A 21,327-nucleotide genomic window follows, 5' to 3' on the forward strand; every position below is an offset into this window, starting at 1 on the left:
TTTTCATTTTGAGACAGGGTCTAAGTTGCTGAGGGCCTTGCTAAGTGGCTGAGGCTGGCCTTGAACTTGCCATCCTCCTGCCTCAGCCTCCTGAGCTGCTGGGATTGCAGGCGTGGGCCACCGGGCCTGCCTCTGTCGTTGTGATGATAGTTATATGAAGGTTGTGTCTGTCCAATCCCAGAACTCCACAGAACTGAAAACAGGTCCTCATAAGATCTCTGTGTGCCGATGACCACGGGGGTGTCATCCACAGCAGCCAGAGAGGAAAGGACCGATCGCCCCTCGGCTGATGGGTATCCACTCACAACGTGGCCTGCGCACGCCATGAAGTATCAGTGACATGAGAGGGGGACGAAGCACCTGTGGATGTCACGACGTGAGTGACAGAAGCCAGACACCAAAGCTACTCATTGCATGAGTCCCCACACAGGGGACTCCTGGACAGGCCAGTCCTGGAGACGGGGAGTGGACCCTGGGTGCTGGGTCTGGGGCAGGGCGGGCTCCTCGGGGCCCAGGATTTCTTGATGGAGGGATGGAAATATTCGAAGATGGACTGTGCGGGTGGAGGCTCAGCTCTGTGACTGCCAAAGCCCGGGCAGGCGGCGTGCGCTCAGTGGGCGAGTCGCATGGTGAGTGGATGTATGTCAGAACCGCTCCACGCGCACTCAGAACCCCATGCTGGGGCCCAGGTGGCAGCCCGGTGGTGGAGCACGTCCTGGGTCTGAGCAGGGCCCTTTGTGCAAGGCCCTGGTTTGAGCCCTAGAACCACAATAAGAAAAAAAAGGAAATGACATGGGGAGGGGAGGGGGCTTTATGTTTTAAAGGGTGAAGTTACATCATTAGAATTCTCAAAGTTTTCTGGAAATAGCAGTCAACCCTGTCGTTTTAGAGACTCGAGCACTGCTCCAGAAAATCTAAACTGTGCTTGCTGGCGCACACGTGTGATCCCAGAGGCTCGGGAGGCTGGGGCAGGAGGATTTCAAGTTCAAGGCTAGCCTCAGCAATTTAGCAAGGACCTATCTCAAAATAAAACAATATTAACAGGCGGAATTTTTGGCTCATTGGTAAAGCACCTCTGAGGCTCAATCCCCAGTATCAAAAAGACAGACAGACAAAGTGGAGAAACCAGAGACTAATCAATAATTTTTTTTTTTTAAATGAGCCAGGGGTGGTGGCGCATGCCTGTAATCCTAGAGGCTCAGGAGGCTGAGGCAGGAGGATCGAAAGTTGAAGGCCAGCCTCAGCAACTCAGTGAGACCCTGAAATAAAATATAAAACGCGGCTGGGGATGTGGCTTACTGGATTCAGTTCCTGGTACCCCCCCGCAAAAAAAAAGATACAGTAGTTGGTAGTAATGAATGCTATGAAGGTCCAGGTACAGAGGGGGCCTGATTTTAGCAGGGGAGAAGCCTACCCCGGGGAGAGGGAGCCCGCCTGTGGTGTCTGGGAAGGCTGCTTCCGCAGGGGACTGGAAGGGCAGAGGCCAGATTCATCCGGGTGGCTCTTTCCCTGTCCCCTCCTGGGGGACCCGGCATCCTGGGTCCCTTCCCGCCTGCTCTCCTGGCCCAGCCCCAGCCCCACAGGTACCTGACTTGGGGTAGGTGATGATGAAGATGTCGTCGTCGCGCACATTGGAGGTGTTCTCGGCCTGGCTGATGCTCTCCGGGGAGTAGAGGCCCACGGGGAAGAGGATGCCCTTGTATCTGAAGTATTCGCCGGAGACCGTCTGGCTGTGGGAGGAGAGGGAGGTGGTGGTCACAAGGCAGAGCAGCAGCCCTACGGTGTCCTGACTAACTCCCTCGGTATGGGTGAAGAAAGCCAGGCACAGAGAGGGAGTGTGGCTTGCTCAAAGCCACACAGCGGGCGGGACACAGAGTGTTCTACACAGCCTGCAGAGTGGGGCGGAGGCTTCCGGAGGCAGGCGCCAGGCGCCCTGCCCGCCCCTGCTCCAGCTCAGCAGGCACAACGTGAGAATCAAGTGACCGGTGCTGCTTTCCCAGCCTCCCATGCGACAGGTTCAAGCAGCCAAAGTGGCCAAAGGAAGAAGTTTTAAGGGCAACTGGTCAGTCCACAGTCCTGTCAGCCTGGACCTCCCCAGGGTGTCCGAGCCTCGGGAGAGGGACGGTGACGGGGCTGGGGAAGGTGCGGCTGAGCAGGGCTCTCCCTCCTCGTGCACAGCAAGGCCCCCGTGAACTGGCTGGTGTGGCGCTTCTTGACTGTGGGGTGAGGGACAGGAAGGCGAGGGACAGAAGCTAGGTCACCACACTCCTCGTGCAAGGACCTCGAGCCTGTGGCGTGAAGTGGGTATAGCCACTGTCCGTGATTTTTCTGGGATATTTATGGGAATCCGTTGGCTTCCAAAAGGAAATACTTCACTGTGATTTCTTTTCTCATTTGCAATAAACATTCCACCTACCTAAAGATGCAGTCATAGGAAGCCATTCTTATTTATTTTTTCAGGGGTGCTCTTGACATGGACTAAGGTTCAGGCCCCACAAACCCAGGACTGGCCCAGTCTTCCCACCACACTGTGTTTCCTTCAATGCGTCTCCCGTTACAGCACACATAGGATGATATATTGAACCTTAAAAATTCACCCGTGTAAATAGATTACGGTGTTCCCCCCCTTATCTGTAGGCAGCAGTCTGCAGGGGGCTTCCAAGACCCCCACTGCCTGAAACTTCAGATGGTACCAAACTCTGCCTACAAGAATGGCTGTACAGCAGCAGGTGATCTGATAACCAGGAGAAACAGGCAGGTACCCTATACAGAGTGGAAACACTGGACCAAAAGATGATTCATGTCTCAGGCGGGATGGATCAGGACAGCGAGAAATTTCATCATGGAGCAGAGAAGGGTGTATAACTTAAAACTTACGAACCGTTACATCTGGAATCTTCCATTGACTATGTTTGGACCAAAGTCGACCCAGGGTGACTAAAACCAGAGAAGGTGGGGCAGCACAGAAGGGGGACTAGAGCACATTGTCTGTGAATTTTATTTCAGAGCAGTCAAGAGGACAGTCCCAAATATCTGCGATGTAAAGAGGGTTTGGTTCTGCGGCACAGATGAGACTCGGGAACATAATGCCACACCAGGGACACAACACACGGGAGTCCACACTGCAGGAGTCCAACTACAAAAAAAATTCAGAATGGGGAAAAGGCCATCTATGGCGGCGGAGGGCAGGAGGGCCGCGCTCCTTGCTGGGGGACAGGGAACAGGAGGCTGGGGGCCCCTCCACCCACGTGGCAAATTCACTGCGCTGTGGGCTGAGACTTGGTGGCACGACCCCACTGTGAGGTTCCCTTTGGAAAAATATTCAGGGAGCGAAGGAGCGAATGAAATATCAGGGAAGAAACTTCTGCTAAAATGAAAAGGGGCTGACAATGATTCAGGTCAGAGCGCTGGTTTTCGGAGGCCCTTTCTGCTAGCCCCTCCTCACCGGTCCAGTTGGTGGATGAGGAAACCAAGGCACCTGGGGGCTCCTGCCTTCCTGCCCAAGGCCTCGGGGGCTCAGAGGCTCCACCGGAGGGAAGGGCCTGCTGAGACCTGGCACCAGGTGGGGGTCACAGGAGGCCTCGCGGGGGCCTGGGGTGCCCAGCTCAGCCAGGGTTTCCAAACAGCAGTGTCTGAGGGGCTTGGGAAGGGGGACCGAGGTTTGCTGGCGGAAGGCTGAGGGATGGGGGTGGGCTGGTCACCCCCAGGGTCAGGGGGCGCTTTGCGCATCCAAAGTGGCCCAGGCATCAACGTGGTTCTGGAGCTGGATCCTGCAGGCTGAGCCTCCGGGTTTGCCATTTTCTAACTGAGCTGCGGCCAGATGCTCAATCTCCCTGTGCCTCAGTTTCCCCACAGCTATAGCAGGGATAAGAGAAGGAGCAAAGCGTATTGGTTGGTGGCATTCACCCCGGTGCAGACTGTGTGGGTCTGAACTCCATCTCCAGCCAGCTGTGTGGCTTTGAGCAAGTCACCTAACCTCTCTGTGCCTGTTTTTTCATTCATATGATGAGAATAACAATAATGGTCACCTCACAGGGTCATTACAAGCCTGTGAAAGGCTTCAGACCGGGTCTGGCATGGACTAAGCACAGCATCAAAGTTTCCTAAATTTTAAAAAATAAGGATGGCAGGAGGGGACAAATGGTTAGAATAAGGCCTGACTCCTGGCTTGCATTCAGGAAGCGGTCATTATTTGTCCCTGATGTCATCAGTCAGCCCACAGGCTGAGCGTGGGGAGTGGAGCAGCGATGTCACCAGTGCCCAGGCAGATGCAGCCCCGTGGGTGGGGCCAAGCCACGGTTCCCAGGCAGATGGGCAGCTAAGCGCCTCGCCGAGGCCGGCTCTCCTGCCTTCTCGGTGACGACTGGAGTCTCAGTTTCCCCGAGGATGACGGTGACCTCTGCTGTCGGGTCCTACTAGAGGGTCCTACTTGAGGATCCAGGCGGCTGGTGTCTCTTAAGCTCTGAGCTCCTGGTCAACACTAGGAAACGGAAGCTCTGGGCTCTGTCTCAGCCTTTGGTCTCACCGAGGCTCGGCCGGGGCCCTCTCCTGCCCACCTGCAGGAGGGGAAAACTAAGGGCCACCAGGCCCCCAGTACCCCAAAACTGAATGAGTCACTGCAGCCCCCCGACTCCAGGGGAGACCCACAGGGCCGGACCAGGGCCTTCGCCAGGTTTGAATGAATGAATGACGGCAGGGGCTCCCCAGGGGCAGCCGAAGGGGCCCGAGGGCTCTCACGTCTCTGTCTGTCCCTGTGGCTCTCAGCCCTGGGTGTGTGGGAGGGTAAGGGCTCCCAAACCTCAGGCCACGGTGTCCACACCTCTCCACCGCGCCTACCTGCTGAGCTCAGGCAACCAGCACCTGAGTCAATAATTGTCCTGGCACCAATGGGGTGAAACTGGGCTGTCTGCACGGGTTTCTGTGCCACAGAGGAGCAGAGATGCAGGTTCAGGGAGGGCTAGCTATCAGCCAACGCCACACAGCAAGACCTGAGCAGAACTGGGCACAGTGGCACACTGTGATCCCAGTGGCTAGGGAGGCCGAGGCAGAAGGACTGCAAGTTCAAGGCCAGCCTCAGCACCTAAGTGAGAACCTGGCTCAAAATAAAACAAAAAGGGTTAGCAGAGCAGAGCCAGGCAGTGGTCCCGGCTACTGGGGAGGCCAAGGCAGAAGGCTCACTTGAGCCCAGGAGTAGGAGGCCAGCCTGGCGACACAGAGAGGCCCCGGTCTCCAAAGCAAAACCCAGAACCAGACCCAGCTGGCAGGGCCCTCGGTCGTGGGCAGCCCCTTTCCCAGCCCTTTCCTCATGTGCACCCCCGCTCATGGCAGCCCAGAGCGCAGAGTGCAGGGCCCACCTCCGGCCCAGTCTCCCCGTTTCCGCCCCAGACCCCCAGTCAATTCTCCCCACACGGCAGTCAGAGGTTCTGGTTAGAACCTGCGTCCTCCCCGCAAACCCTCCTGAGTCTGCATGTCACTCAAACAGAAGCAAAGGCTTCGCTGCCTCCCCACTGGCTGCCCTGTCGCCAGCTCACGGCTGCAGCCACACCTCGCCGTTCATCCCACACTTCATGCACAGGCCGGCCACAGGGTCTTTGCACTCGTTGTCCCCTTTTCCTTCCGTTCACCCCGCTAGTTTCAAGCCTTTGCTCTGCTGTTGCCCCCGTCCGCGAGGCTCCCTGACCACCCTGACTGGCTTTCTGAGGAGATCCAGATTCAGGCTTTTTCTTTGGATTTTGAAGTATTTGCATCTGCACTGTAACGAGAGCTGTTGGGATGGGATCCAAACCTACACACAAAATTCGAAATTCCCCTGGGTCACGTGCGCCTTTGTATGCATAGCCGGGAGGTCATTTTATGCAATGGATTTGGACTTGTCCTGAGAGGTTGGGGGGGTGGAATTTTCCACTGTGGCTTTGTACAGATGCTCAAGGAGCTTTGGCCCTTGAAGCATTTTATTTTCTGAACAGAGACAGCGACCCGGTGCCTAGGCAGCCCCCTGCCCACTTCCCTGCCCGCGACTGCACCAGCCCAGGGCTTGTTAAGCACTCGTTTTCCTCGGGGTCGGCTTTCTCTGCCCACAGAGCCTGGCCCAGAGGAGGCTGTTGAAGGAATAAAAGATGCTGCCTGCGCCTGTCCCCACCGCCTGTGCCCACCGCCTGCGCCCACCGCCTGTCCCCACCGCCTGTCCCCACCGCCTGCGCCCACCGCCTGCGCCCACCGCCTGCCCCCACCGCCTGCACCCACCGCCTGTCCCCACCGCCTGCACCCACCGCCTGTCCCCACCGCCTGTCCCCACCGCCTGCGCCCACCGCCTGTGCCCACCGCCTGCGCCCACCGCCTGCACCCACCGCCTGTGCCCACCGCCTGTCCCCACCGCCTGTGCCCACCGCCTGTGCCCACCGCCTGCGCCCACCGCCTGCACCCACCGCCTGCGAGACCTAAACACCTCTATTCTCTCAGCCTCTGTTTGTGGCTAACATCACACAGCAGCAGAGAGCAGACCGGGATTGGAGCCCCCGCCAGCGTGTGTCCCCAAATGCAGGCCCTAAACAGCTTAGTGCCAGGCGTGTCTCCCTGGGCCTCTTCCCGGGCTCCTCCAGGCAGGGGCAGGGGCTGGTTAGGTGGCAGCAGCTCGTCTATCCTCAGTCCCCATGGCCAGCAGTCCCGGCCTGGCGTCACCTGCACGGTTCCCTCTGTTCCACACTTTATATCACACATATTTATAGACGCAGTCAAATATCCCAATAGGAGCAAGGCTTTTAAAGCAGTTTCTCTGCCTCCTGGGGGCTGATCCAAGACAAAAGGAAACCTGTTCCCACTTCCCCACGCTCACAGGCTCCTGGCCACCTGGACTCCGGGGAGCCCCTGGGGGCTTTGAGGGTCGATGGACACCCAGAGGCACCGCCGTTCCCACAGTGCCCCCAGCGGCGGAGGGGAGACCGCAAGCGCCCCCTGGGGAAGGACCCGCGGCCCAGAGGCCAGAGGGGCGCCCTTCCTCGCCTTGACTGTGGCCCCCCAGGCCCTGCGCCCTCGCCCCCAGACCCCCGGGTGTGTTCCAGTGCCTGGTAACAGGGACTTGGCTGAGGAATCGAGTCAGGGATCTTGAGATGGGGAGGCGACCCTGGGTTATGGGGTGGGGTGCTAATGGTCCTCACAAGGAGAGAGCAGATGGGAAGCCCGGAGTCCGAGGCCAGAGGTGGGCGCTGGCCCTGCAGAGGGAGGGAGCGCCGCCAGCCGTGGCCAGGAACAGCTGGCCTCTGGAAGCCGGGATCCTCCCCGGAGCATCGTGGGGCAGCCCTGGTGGCACGTGGATCGGGCCCTGGGAAACCCTCCTGGACTTGGTCTCCAGACCTGTGAGAACACCCTGGGGCCGTGGTCAGCCGTTCAGTTTGGGGGAAATTCTTACAACAGCATCAGGAAACAAACCAGGAGTCTCAGAGGCACAACCGCACAGGGGAACTGTGACAGGGGAACGTCCTCCTCTGTTGGGGGCCCCCACGGGGAAGGGTCTCTCCCCAAAGGGCAGCTGGGGGGGCGTTGCTGGGGGGGCATTGCCTGGGGCGACCGAACAGTTCTGGTCCCTGGCTCTGGTCAAGCCCATACTTGAATTAAAACGATGAAAACAATACACTTCCCCCCAAAGGTCCAGTTTTTCAAATTAATTATCGTAATTTTTTGTACTAGGGATTGAACCCAGAAGGCTGGACCCCTGAGCCACATGCCCAGACCTTTTTTTTAAATATTTTATTTAGAGACAGGGTCTCACTGAGTTGCTTAGGGCTTTGCTAAATTGCTGAGGCTGGCTCTGAACTGGAGATCCTCCTCCTCAGCCTCCTGAGCCACTGTCCCCAGCCCAAAGGTCGACTTTATGGTGTGATCATCATTATTTTTTAATTATCATTTGTGAGACTGGGGATTGAGCCCAGGGATACTCTATCACTGAGCTACAGCCCCAGTCTTAATTTTTTATTTTGAGACAGGACCTTGCGAAGTTGCCAAGGCTGGTCTCAAACTTTTGATCCTCCTGCCTTAACCTCCAGAGTCACTGGGATGACAGGCATGTGCCACCACGCCTGGCCTGTATAATTATATGTTTCAGAGCCTCGTTCGCATAAATACTTAACACTCATTATTACAATGAAACGTCTGGCAGGCCAGCGTCCCTCCTGGCCACCCAGGGATGTACTGACAAGCCACCCGCCACCTGCATGACAGCCCCACCAGCCATGTGGCAATCTCACGCCCTCTCTGGTTTCATTTGAAGAAGGAGCCATAGAAGGAGGTGTCACGGGGGTGGGGAGTGACACAGGGGCCTCTGTTCCAAGGGACCTCCCAGTCTAGTGCCCCAAGAGAGCTTCAGGCCTTTCTGTCTGCAGTGGAGGCAAATCCATTTGCTCATCTCACAAATATTTCCCAGGCAGTCGCGGTGTGCCGGACGCGGTGGCACTAGGCAACGGCCAGACGTAATGATTGAGAGTGGTCCCGGAAGGTGACAGCCCTGGGGGCTGTGGAGCATTCAGAGCCCCAGAGCTTGCAATTTCAGATACGTGGAGTCAGGGAGGCCCCTCTGAGGAGGCCAGGTTTGGGTGAAGACCTGAAGGGGGTACCGGGGGCACCTCTGGGATGTGGGGGCCTGTGTGAGGCTGGGGCTGGGACCAAGATCCTAGGGCAGCCCGGGCCTCTTGGGCTGTCCTGCTGATTCACGCCAGTGGCCAGCTCGCCTGTCCCTGGGGAGGCTGCCAGGGCTCCCAGCCCAAGCAGCATTCCAGACACCAGCTGCCAGAATAGACCGTGCAGCCTCCTGACGCCCTGCCGCTGCCCTGCTGTTCTCCTGGCCAGGGGTGCCCTTCCACCTCCCCATGGGCTGGCCAGTGTCCCCAGCTCCACCTCAACAGGATGACTCATGCTTTGGGAAAAAACCCTCTCAGCTGAGCAAGCCGGGCATAACCTCTTGGGGTCACTGAGCAGCAGGGAAATAAAGCATCCCTCTTCAGGGTGGGGTCCTCTGGGACCACCTGGGATAAAGCAGGGATCCCCAGCCCAGGCCAGTGCTTTTCCGTCTCAGCATCCCGTCTGCTGACAATGGTTTGAATACTTAGTGACTATTTTCTTTGTGTATTAGTTTTTCGGAGGGGGTGGATTGAACCCAGAGTCTCACACATACCAGGCAACGTTCTGTCGCTGAGCTACATCCTCAGCTCTTTTCAAACTTCAATTTGAGGCAAGTTGCCCAGGCTGGCCTGGAACTTGCAATCCTCCTGCCGCAGCCTCTCAAGCTGCTGGGATGACAGGCTGCACCTCGGCGCCCAGCATCTATGACCTTGTTTGAGTCTACGTTCACTAGTAGGCGCTGGGAGGGAGCAGAGATTCCGCGTCTACTATGCTCCACCTAGGAGGACCAGCCTGTGAAGGGCAGGTCTTGCTGCAGAATAACCAGCAAAAGATAACCTCCCAGAAACACATGGGATCCATAGATGCCCTTGAGGAAGTGTTCAGAGAAACAGATACCAAGATGATGATTGCAACATTGTTTCAAGAGGAACCAAAAGCAATAATGCAATGGGTAGAGAAGCCAAGGTCCCTGAAAACGTTGACATCCAGCCATTCACAAGGAGATGCTGTGGGAGGCCGACCTCATGGGTGACTGAGTTACACTCCCCAGCTGGGTGCTGAGGCCATCAGTCACAGAAATGGGTGTGTCTTGCTACAGCCCCGTGGGTGAAGCTATGCTCACCTGTTCCTTTGTAATATAACCCCTTGCCCTATTTAGGATAGAATCTTCCATGGAAGTGCCTTGTGTGTGTCCCTTCCTCTTACTGTGCCCTTGGGTGTGGCCTACCCAGGTGTCAGTCAACCTGCTGATAGTGGACAACATGAAGATAGACTCAGCCCCCTGAAACCTGACCCCTTGCCTCATTTGAATAGCTTCTCCTCAATAAAAGGGGTCAGCGTGTGTGTGCTCTCTCTCTCTCTCTTTCTGCGCACCCTTAAGGTCAGAGAAGCCGTCACAGCAACCCCAAAGAAAAAGGTATTTGTGTCTCTTGTGTGGTTATTTCGTGCAGCCCGGTCAACCCAGTTTAACTAGAGTGACCCCTGAGCCTTTTAGTCTCGAGAACAGAAACCCAGCAAGATGCCGCATCTCAACATAATTATCAAAATTGGTGGACTTTAGATCTGTGCAGTTTATTGTATGTAAATAATTTCTGTAAAAGAAATTCATAAACAGCTGAATGTAAACCCAGCTGCTTAGGAGGCTGAGGCAGGAGGATCACAAGTTGGAGGGCAGCCTCAGCAACTTAGCAAGACCCTGTCTCAAAATTAAAAAAAAATAAAAAGGGCTGGGGATGTGATTCAGTGGGGGAGTGCTTTCCTAGCATGCACAAGGCCCTGGGTTCCATCCCCAGCACCACAGAATAAAATAAAGAAAAGGTTATGAGGTGGCATTTATTTAGCAAGATATACACACAGAGATCTTTTCTGACCTGAAGCTTTAAAAGTGCTGCAGGGATGGATCTAGGTTCCCCCTAGAACCTCGGTTTCCTCTCCCTGCCTTACTGCACATCTTGAATGATTAATCCTGCACACAATGCCTGGAGTCTGCAGGTGGTCACCCTCCCAATCCTTGCCTGGTGGGACCAGAGGTGACTTGAAGTTGACGGAGCGTGGGCTCCTGACCCACAAGACCAGGAGAGCCCGCTGGGGCTGGGATGCAGAGGAAACTGTGACTTCTCCTGTCTTAGCATGGATACCTGCGCATTCGTCCTTGTGTTTAGGAAATGTAATTAGGAAACACATTCTTGCCCATATCTGTTGGCCATCTAGGATTATGAATGTTACACATACTTGTGACCATGGGGGTTACTCAGCCTCCTTGAGGGCTGGGGGTGCAGCTTAGTGGTAGAGCACAGAGTTAGCGTGTGTGGGGCCAGGTTCCAGCTGCAGCACACGCGCGCGCGCGCGCGCACACACACACACACACACACACACACACACATCGCCTCCATGGTCATCGCCCGCTAGCCTGGCAGGACCCCGGTTGGGATTGTAACCTATGCATGATTGCACACATTCACACTTTCTGGCTCTGATTTCTTCCTCCTCCCCCTCCCCCTAATCACATTAATATGAAACCTACTCTGCAACTTGCTGATTTTTCAATGAATCTCTGATGACAATGTTTCAGATTCATTTGTAGCCATCTCATTCTTTTTCCTATTTTAACTCTCCCCTCTCTCTCTCTCCCTCCCTCTCTCTCTCTCTCCCTCCCTCTCTCTCTCTATTTTAAGGCCCAGGCTGGCCTTGAGCTCCTGGCCTCCAGTGACCGGTCCTCCTGCTTCAGGACCACAGGTGAGTGCTACCACATCCGGCTACAACTCATTTTCTTAAACCAGAACTGCCAGACGCCCCACTTCTCTTCTTTAAAAATCAATTGCCTTTGGAGAACGGCTCACATGGCAGTGGATTTCAGAAAGGCCGCGCCTTCTCGTGATCCAACCCCTACCAGGGTGCTCAGCCAGCCCCCGAGGTTTGCTCTGCCCCCCCAACCCCCCCAGAGTCTGCTGTTCTGAGATTTTCTGTCCGAGGCCGGGTTTGCCTGGCCTGGACCCTCTAGACTGTCATCACATGAATGCACCCTTTGGCATGTGGGTTTTTCTGCTTGGCATAATGTTCACATTTTCCACGTCTGTGAATACAGTCACCTTTGACCTCGTGGGGGTCAGTTTCAGGACCCCGTGTGGCATCCAAAATCTCTGGGTGTCTGTTATAGAATACATTACAGGGTTGGCATGTCGTAGCCTCCCCTTACTTTAAGCCATCTCTAGATGACTCATGATACTTAATACACCGTAATACAATGCAAATAGCTGTTGTTATTTAATGACAAGAAAAAAAATCCATACTTTTTTTTTTTTTTTGGTACTAGTGCACCCAGGGGTGCTTAACCACTGAGCCACATCCCCAGCCCTTTGTTATATTTTATTTAGAGACAGGGTCTCACTGAGTTGCTGAGGGCCTCCCTAAGTTGCTGAGGCTGGCTTTAAACTCCTGATCCTCCTGCCTCAGCCTCTTGAGCCACTGGGATTATAGGCATGTGCCCTTGCACTTGGCTTAAAAAACATTTCTAAGGTCTCGTGGCCTGAATCTGTGATTGTGGTACCCGTGGATATGGAGGGGTGACTAAGTGAAATTCCACTATGTGAACTGATGCCAGGGTGCCCTCCGTGTCCCTGTGCATGGCTGGGCTGTTTACTCCTGAAGCTGCGTCAACCATCCTTGTCTGTGTGAATCTACCTTCTCATTTCTCCTGGGTAAATAATTAGGAGTAGAATTTCTGGTGGTATCAAACTGTTCAGATTTTGGCAACCATAAGATAAGTCCCTCCCCATACTGGAGATTGATCAAACCCAGGGGTGCCCTACTACTGAGCTAAGCCCCCAGATCCCTTTTTTATATATTTCAGACAGGGTCTTGCTAAGTTGTTGAGGCTGGCCTTAAACTTGTGATCCTCCTGCCTCAACCTCCTGAGTTGCTGGAATTACAGGCGTGGGTCACCCTGCTGGGCACAGAAAGTAAGATCCCTTATTCTTTTTTCTGTCAGCAAATTCTTCCCCTTTGAGAAATCTATAAGAATTTTAAGATGATTTTCAAAAGCACAGTTGAGATAAATCGCCCTGACGTATTACTTTCATAATTATAATAGAAAAAATATCTAGCTAAAGAAATCAACCTGCGTCTTCAAGTCCTCAGGGTTCTCTGTGCTGTGGCTGCTGGGCAGTGAGCTCGAGGACCCAGGCTTGGGTTTAAGAAAGCAGTTTTACCTCCGGGAGGGGGTAGGCTGCCCAGAGTGATGCCCCAGGTGGGATGCGGTTCTCAGGAATCCAGCTAAGGACTCACTCACAGGCCCATTTAAGAGAAGGGGACACTAGCTGGGTGGATGGCCAGCCTGTAATCCCAACTACTTGGGAGGCAGAGGCAGGAGGATGGCAAGATTGAGGCCAGCCTCAGCCACTTAGAAAGACTCTATCTCAAAATTACACACACACATACACACAGGGCTGGGGTGTAGCTCAGGGGTAGAGCACCCCTGGGTTCAAAACAAAGCAAACATAGAGAGAGAGAGGGAGGGAGGAGAGAGAAGGCCGGGAACACGGAGGCTCTGAGGCAGGGCGTCTCACCCACATGCACCCGAAGGAAGCCACACTTTACTTCCAATTCCCAGGCTCTGTCCCTTGAAGCCTGGCGGTGTCTGTGCGCGGCTGTCAGGCCGCCTGCCCCGCCCAGCGGCCTCAGCCCAGGCCGTTCCGTTCTGGCGGAGGGCTCTGCCCGTCCCGGAGCGCCATGCTCCACCACACCGGCCGCGGCCTAGCCTGGGGCTCTGCCTCCCCGTCCTTCGTCCTTCCTTCTCTGTGCACCCTGGCTCGGTCTCTCTCTCTGCCACCTTCATCTATTAGGCGCCTACTGTGTGCCTCTCCTGCCCTTGGGGCGCACACAGCCTGCATCTGAGCCTCCGAGAGGACAGGGCTGCAGGGACAGCCGTCTGTGACTTGGTGGCGGAAAACTGAGCTGCTAACTTGAGTTCATTGCTACTGTTTCTCGGTGACACTGGGTTCAGACGCTGGGAGACCTTGGGCCCGGCCGCTTTTCCAGCCATGAGTGGCCGAGGTCTCTCAGCACAGCAGGGAGAGGATTTGAAATACCTTGCTAATACTTTTTAAAAATCAATCACACGTTGAAATCGGTCCACTTTGGATCTACTGGGTTAAGACATGATTAAAATTAGTTTCACCCTTTTTCTGGTTTTGGTACCAGGGATTGAACCCAGGGGTGCTTAACCACTGAGCCCCATCCCCCCAGCCCTTTTTTTGCATTTTGTTTAGAGACTGGGTCTCCCTGAGTTGCTGAGGGCCTTGCTAAGTGGCTGAGGCTGGCCTTGAACTTGCCATCCTCCTGCCTCAGCCTCCCGTCTTGCTGGGATTACAGGTGTGTGCCGCCATGCCAGGCGATTTCACCCCTTTCTCTGACTCTCTTCTTAATGTGGTGACCAGGAAGTGTTTCCCCACGGGCCTTGCTCAGGGTGTGTAGGGAGGACGCACAGTCTCATCGGCCCCATGGGGAGCGACAAGTCTCTGGTGGAAAAACAGGGGCACCTCTCCCTGCAGTCTGCATCCCTGGCTGGTCCCTTCCTCTAGCAGGGGTGACGAAGGGGCCTCGGGATCCTCCCAGGTGCACGATTCCCACCTGTAGATAGGAACACAGCGCAGGGCCACCCCAGGGGCCACGGCCGGGACGGATGGCATGAGCTCATTCCCCTCTGCCCTGGGAGCAGGACCTGGCTCAGGAGAAGCCCTGGGGAAGGCTGTAATTACCCTCAGTCTTCAGCCTGTCCCCAGCCTCCTCAGCACCTGAGCTCCTGGCTCAGGAGGAGCCGTGGGGCCTTGGAGAAGGTAAAGGAGAAACCAAACTGAGCCGGCGAGCAAACCCGCCCCGCCCGCGTGCACGTCGCCGCTCAGTGGACATCAGCGGACAGCCTCCCAGGGCCACGGGAGGGTGACTACCCTCCCCGATGTCACTGCCCCGCAGATCCCAGCCAGTGAGCCACAGGGACGGGACAGGAGGGCACTTCTCGAGGGTCTTGCGGCCTGGCCTGGCAGGGTCCCCCACTTTCCCTGACCTGCGTGAGCGCTGTCCACGGCTCCCTTGGGGCCTCTGGCCCAGACCTCCTTGCAAAACCAGGGTCTCCCTTCTCACCCCGTGTTACCCTCGACGGCCAGGGGGTCCCACTGTCCGTCCCCCAGGGCGTCCTGGGAGGACAAACTGACCTTCTCCCTTCTTTTCATCAGGTCCCGACGGTCCCCCCTTCTGACCTGGGCACCTGTCGGCGTCTCCAGGAGACCACGAGCGACTGGCTCTCCCGCTCCCCACGGCCTGCCCGACCTGCCTGCCCGAATCCCGCCCAGAGGCAAGGCCACTGTTGTTCAAGGTCTCTGTCCTGGCAGGGCTGGGCTCCTGGGCCTCCCTGGGCATGAGGGGCTGGGGCTGTAAAGCCAGAGCTGGCCACCCTGGCCACAGAGAGCAGAGACCAAAAGTGCCCACTCTGGGGACTCTGAGACCAGAGGCGGGGAGTGGAGATGGAGGCTTCTCACAGCCAAGCCAGCTTGGTTTCTCCGGCCCTGACCCTGTCCAGAGGGGACGCCTGTACGAGAAAATGTCGCCACACGTGCGTCCTCGACGAACCTCCTGTCAGGACAGGGGTGGGGGCTATTTCTTGGATCTTTCTCATACCCAAATCCCCTTCTGGGGTGTGAGAAAGTCAGGTTTCCCTGGTTCAAATCTTGGCCACGCCCTGCTGTGTGACCTTGCAAGTCCCAAACCTCTCTGGGCTTAACTCTTAAATGGGATAACAATACTTAATCATTCACCCGGGTGAATCTCCGTCAGGCGAGTCATTGGGAGGATTAAAGGAGACAATACGGGTGCACGGTAAGCAGGTCAAGGTGCTGGAGGGATCCGTGAACTCGGGGTTCAGCCCTCCCTCCCTCTTGCCTACCGCCTGCATCTTTTTCTTCTTAAAACTTAAATTTTGCACTTATGGCCCTCGACAGTCCTTCGAATACGCACAAGGTGCACCGAACACAGCGAGTCTTGAGCAGAACAAACCTGTGACCCTAAACACTCCAAGCCAAGTGTCTTGCTGTGTATCCTGCAGCCCAGATTCAATCTTGGGGGGTTTTGTAATCTGGCTTTTCTTGCTTAAAAATGGAATCTGTGTGTAGACAGAGCGTTTTTTTTTTTTTTTTTTCCTTCACTTCAATTAAGAGTCGCCTGTGTCTCTGCTGGACCCTGGTCCTCAGGGCCCCTTCTCCAGGGCTGTGACTGGGCTCAAGGCTGCCTCTCTCTCTCGGTGGCCTCTGCCCTCAGCCTCCCTCTGCGGCACGCCCTCCCCCGCCCCCCCCCCCCCCCCCCCCGACTCATCCCGCACGGCTCAGCCTCCCTCCCCTCCATTCATTCGTTCCTGGACAGCATCCTCATGGATTCCCCACTTTGCGTCCCTGTCCACTGACAGGCCAGTGTTCAGGGACGCAGCAGCGTGACCAGGGACTGTCCTGGGCACGTCCTCTCCCCTTCCTGGCCAAGAATTCCGAACCACCAGGGCCGCATCTTTAGACCAGAGAAGCAGCTTGGCAAATGGAAGAGGGGGCAGAGGTCACCAAGGACAAGGGAGGCTGTCCGCACAGAGGCCCAGAGTGGGTGACCATGGCCTGCTAGAGGGGCACAGGGCCAGAGAGGGCATCGACGCCAGGGAGTTGCCAGGGCACCCTGGGCACTGATGGCTGCCGCCACCGTCTCCTCTAAGGCCAAGGGGGCCGAGGGGGCAGGGGGGCGAGGGGCCTCCGCCCTGTCCACTCCCTGGCGTCGAATGGGAGCAGTTCTGCCCTGGACTCTAGTGTGCGCTGTGCTTGGGAGGAGATTCCTCTTGGACAAAGGAAATCCGTGTTAGAGTCTGGGGAGCCACGGAAGGACCTAGAGATTCCTCTCTGGGAATCACGGGAGGCGCTGGGACGTGAAGAATGAGGCGTGGCCAGGGAGGCGCGGTCCCAGGGCCCAGGGGTGACAGCAGAGACCGGCTGGGTGGGGGTGAGGCCGGCACACCAGGACCTGCCAGGGGCTGGGAGGATGGGAGAGGCAGCTCTGGGGCCAGTGGAGGCGGGGAGGCTGGGGTGAGGCTCCAGGAGGAGCTGACAAGGGCTGATGAGAGGGAGAGCCTGGGACAGAGGGTGGGACTCGGGCACTGACTGGCAATGGTGGGGAGCACGGGAGGAGGGGCAGTGGCAGTGCTGGGGTCCTGCCCCAGGAACGGAGGGACCATCAGGAGGAGCCGCTGTTCTTGGAGAGCCGCTCAGTTCCGCTGGGACACTGTGCCCATTAGGAAATGGCCCCAGAAGGGTGATTTGAGGCTCATGAGGGGCGCCCTTCCAGTTCCAGGGGGTCCCAGAAGCTCATGGAAGTTGGGGAAGGGCACCACACAGGGGACCCTGGACACCCAGTTTGGGAGTGGATGCATTTATCCCCATGACTCAGATGAAGAAACTGAGGTTCAGAGAGGCCAAAGGACTGAATCAAGAAGGCCAGTCTGAGGACTTTGTGGCCGACTGGCTGGGCAGTAGCAGAGATGAGGCTCCCAGGTGCTTGGGTGGGGGGCGGTCCTTCCCAGAGCTAGGGACCCTGGAGGCAAGCTGGTTTACCTCCCAGGGAAGACCTGGGCAAAAGAATGCTGAGAGTGCTGGAATCTCAGGAGAAGAAGGGCCCAGAGACACTAGGAAGTTTGCCTAGGTCACACAGCAACCAAGGTTCAACTGAATGGTGTCTGGAGTCCTGAGCTCCAGGGAGCCTCCCCACACCCTGGTTCCTGGTAGAAACAGGAGAAGGGAAAGCTGGATGGAGTGAGGCAACTAGGGTGGGGACAGGGCTGGGCTGTCCCCTTCTTCATGGCCCAAAGGTGGCTGGAGTGGCCCAAGAGGCCAGGAAAGTTTTGCCTGGCAAGAGCGGATGATCTCAGGGGTTGGAGGTCATCTCAGCCACTGGCTGTGTGACCTTAGACAGGCTGCCTAACCACTCTGAGCTTCCCTTGGCTCCTCTGAAAAGTGGAGCCAGTAGGCGCGGTGTGGAGAGGGGGCTGGGAGAGGGAGAGACCTCGGGGTCCGACAGGCTGAGTTCAGATTGGCTTCTGGCCGTGTGACTGGGTCGTCCCTCTTCCCCTGTCACCTCATGGGAGAAGCCAGCACTCTCAGAGTGTCTGACTCGTCCCCAGGAGCAGAGGAGTCCCCAGCTCTTGGAGAGCCACGAGGCTCTGCCCTGCCCTCCTCCACCCGGGCACAGTCAGGGACTCCGCCTCCCACCCCCCAGACTCCAAGCCCCCGGCCAGGAGCGCCGCCAGGTTCCGGGGTCTCCCCTCCCGAGTCCCCACGGAGAAAACACCCCATCACCTGAAGCCTTTCTTGGGGTGTCCTGGGGCGCCATGGCCCCCGGCGCCCCGCACCTGCTGTGGTGAAGTCCTCCATCAGGACGCCAAGCCCCGACGACCCCTTTGACAGACGGAACCACTGAGGCGCCCAGAGCAGCGGAGACTCAGCAAGGCCCGGGCCCCTCGCTGCCCTCGGGAGGGGCTGCCCCTGGGGACCGGGACGAGCCCAGCGAGTCCGGCTGCGCCCGAGCTTGCCGAGGCCGCCCCGGGCGGTCCCTTGGGCAGGCCGGCCCCTGCAGGGGGTCTCGCTGGCCGCGCCTCACCTGGAGTCCGAGTCGTCGGCGTGGGACCACAGGCTCAGGATCCCGTCCTGGTCCATGGCGGGTGGGCGCGCGCGGGAGGGAGGACGCGAGCCGGGGCGGCGCAGGTGTGCGCTTGGGCAGCGTCTGCCGCTGGCCGCCGGAGCCCGCCAGGTGCCTACCTCGCCCGGCCCACGGGGAGGGGCGGCAGCCGGTTCTCCCAGCTGCTACCCACGCCTCCGACAGCGGGAGAGGCCAGGAGCCTCCCTTCCCGAGGGCGGGGAGGAGCGGCCACGGCACGTCCTTGGCCCGCGCCCAGAGAGCAGCGGGATGGAGACTGGGGGTCAGCACCGAGGCCACACCCCGGCCTTCCGGGCTGGCGGCTCTGGGCATGTGACACCCACTTGGAAGCTCGGTTCGCCCATCCGGAACCTGGAAGGGCCCCGTCCCTGCAGGGAGCCGGCTGCCTCCTTCAGGAGCCCTCTGCCGAGCACCCTGGTCCCCTGGTCACCTGCCTGGAGACACTGCCAGAGACCAGGGACCAGGTCAGCAGCACTGGCTGCTGTGGGGACTGCTCCAGGCCCAGGGGTGGGAGGTGGGCAGCAGAAACTTCCAGAGTCCAGGGGAAGAGAGACCTTCAGAGAGAACCAGAGACAGAGAGACCAAGAGGGGGCAGAGATCCCTGAGGGGTGAGAGACAGAGCCATCGGGGGACAGAGACACACACAAAGAGGCAGAAATAGAGACACAGAAAGACCCCAAACAGGCAGAGTGACCCGGAAGGTCAGAGACAGGGAGCGACCCAGAGATGTCACAAGGGCCAGCAGCCATGGCTGGCGAGGGACTTTGGCCGCCCAGTGCTGGACTGAACTCCAGCTGCAGCACTTCCCAGCCGTGGAGCCCGCAGCCCAGTCCTCTGGCCTCTGGGCCTTGGTTTTCCAAGTGGAATATTTCTTGGGTGGTGGCAGGAGCCTCTGGCACCCAGGGCACAGCCAACCCGGGGCCCGTGGCTCTGTCTCCTGCCCCCTGGCTTCCCCCGCGTTTGACCTCAGGCCCATCAAGTCTTGGAGTCTGGCCGTGAGGCCTGTCCCCACCAGAAGTGATACTTTATTTAAGAACACTCCTGAGCAGGTCAGAAAGGACATGGCAGTCCTGTGGCCCTCTCCCACCCGAGGCGCGGACTTCCCAGAACGGGCTCCTGGAACCTTCCAGGAATCACTCCTCTGTTTTTTTTTTTTTCCTCCTGGAATTAATTAGACATTGGACCCAGGGTGCTCCATCACGGAGCCACACTCTCGAGTCCTTTGCGTTTTCATTTTGAGACGTGGTCTCACTAACTTCCAGCCTCAGCCTCTTGAGGAGCCAGAATCATGGGGTGCCCCACTTTTCTGGACTTCTCCTTTTTTCTGACGTGGGTTGGAGAAATCTCGGTCAGATGACTAAACACGAGGACAGCACAGCACGGTTGGAAACTGCGTTTACTGACCCATGCTTGTTGCATAGGTGAGGGGGATGGGAGATGTCAGATCTATAAAGATGCAGAAAAGGAACTCAGAGAGGTAGTGGGACCTGCCCAAGGTCGCACAGCACTGACCACGTTCACGCTGAGGGTAGGCAGAAGACACATGTCCTGGGGCGTCCCATCCCCTCAGTTTTTCTGCCCAAGGACCCATCTCTGAAGTTTTGGACTGTGGGGAGTGCCCTGACCTGCACTCAGCCGTGACCCAGTTGGCCTCCTGGTCCTGCCCTGTCACCCCAGTGTGAAGGGAGGACCTCTCTGGGGGCTGAGAGGCCCTGTTGGTGTCGGGGAGGAGGCGGAGCAGAGCCCAGGCCACCCTCCTGTTTTACCTTCAGTGACCTGTCCCCAAGTCTCCCAGAGTGCTTCAGAGCAGGAGGACAACTGTGCCGAGAGCCTCAGGGGAGGATTTGGGGGATGGAGAGGGGTAGGGGGCAGCTCTGGGAGACGGGAAGGTCCAGGAAGACCCAGTGCAAGTTTAAGGGGGGGGGGGCTAAGGAGTCAGTGACAAGGAAGTGGCTGAACACGGAGGCCCAGAGACCCCAGAACAGTCCCACCTCGGGGCCTTTGCATTTCCTGTCCCCCTAAGGCATCTAAGCGCTTCACAGCCTCCTCCGTCTGCCTGGCCCCTGTCACCTCGCACAAGCTGTGCCACCAACCTCTACGTCCTTCCCGGTCACCCTCTGACTTCCTAGATGTCTTGCTTACAGCTGACCACAGGAGGACAGGGCTCGTCCGGCGTCTAACCAGCCCTAGTATCCCAAGGAAGCGCCTGGAATGTAGGAGGTGCTCATTAAATGCTTGTCGATGGGATGATTGAGTCGTCACAGGAGATAGGGAGTGGTGACGGGAGAGGAGTCTGAGCACGTGCAGAAAACGGGGAGGGGGCCCGGGAGATGCAGAGCCCATGGGGACCGGTGGGGGCCACGGGATGGAGACCCAGGCACCAGAGCAACACCTTAGCCAGTTAGGGGAGGGGGAGGGGCATTCTCGGAGACCCCTAGCCCCACGGAAATGGACCCGGGGTTCCCCAACATCCGGGAGAGAAGAGGGTGAGGGTGGAAAGGAAGCGAGGAGCCAGGTCCTCATCCACCTGCCGTGGCTGGAGTGTGGCTCCTTCCCTCAGATTCATTCAGGCCTTTAATCCCCAAGGTCTTACTTGCTGGCACTGAGAGGGTGGGAGCCTAGTCCAACCCTGATGCTCAGAGGCGGGGCCTTTGGGGAGCGATTAGGTTAGATGAGGTCATCAAGGCGGAGAATTCTGGAGGCTTTGTAAGCAGCGGGAGGGAGACACACATTGATAGAGATGATGTCGTGCACTCCACCACGAAGACGTCCTGCAGCTCCAGGTAGCCTCCCCAGAACCTGCAAAATGCTGTTTGGTCCTTGTACCTCGGGAACCATGAGCCACGTCTTTTTCTTTATACAACAGCCTGCCTCAGGTATTTTGTTATAGTAATAAAAACTGACAGTACACCTTCACTCTATCCATCCATCATCCCTCAAACCACTCATCCCCCTGTCCACCCATCCATCCATCCATCCCTCCCT

At 57.4% G+C, this 21,327-nt stretch overlaps 1 protein-coding gene across 1 annotated transcript in view; it reads right to left on the reverse strand.

Moving 5' to 3' along the window:
* Sult2b1 (sulfotransferase family 2B member 1) overlaps positions 1-18,443 on the reverse strand; it is a 30,630-nt gene extending 12,187 nt beyond the window's left edge. Inside the window, exons 1-2 of the mRNA XM_076839349.2 lie at positions 18,286-18,443; positions 1,588-1,730 (exon numbers count right to left, since the gene is read on the reverse strand). Coding sequence (XP_076695464.1) covers positions 1,588-1,730; positions 18,286-18,341 — 199 coding nt within the window. The 5' untranslated portion in view covers positions 18,342-18,443. The remainder of the gene's footprint in view (positions 1-1,587; positions 1,731-18,285) is intronic.
* Between the last annotated feature and the right edge of the window lie 2,884 nt (positions 18,444-21,327).

Source organism: Callospermophilus lateralis, chromosome 18, assembly GCF_048772815.1.
Source record: "Callospermophilus lateralis isolate mCalLat2 chromosome 18, mCalLat2.hap1, whole genome shotgun sequence".
NCBI classification, from domain to species: Eukaryota; Metazoa; Chordata; class Mammalia; order Rodentia; family Sciuridae; genus Callospermophilus; species Callospermophilus lateralis.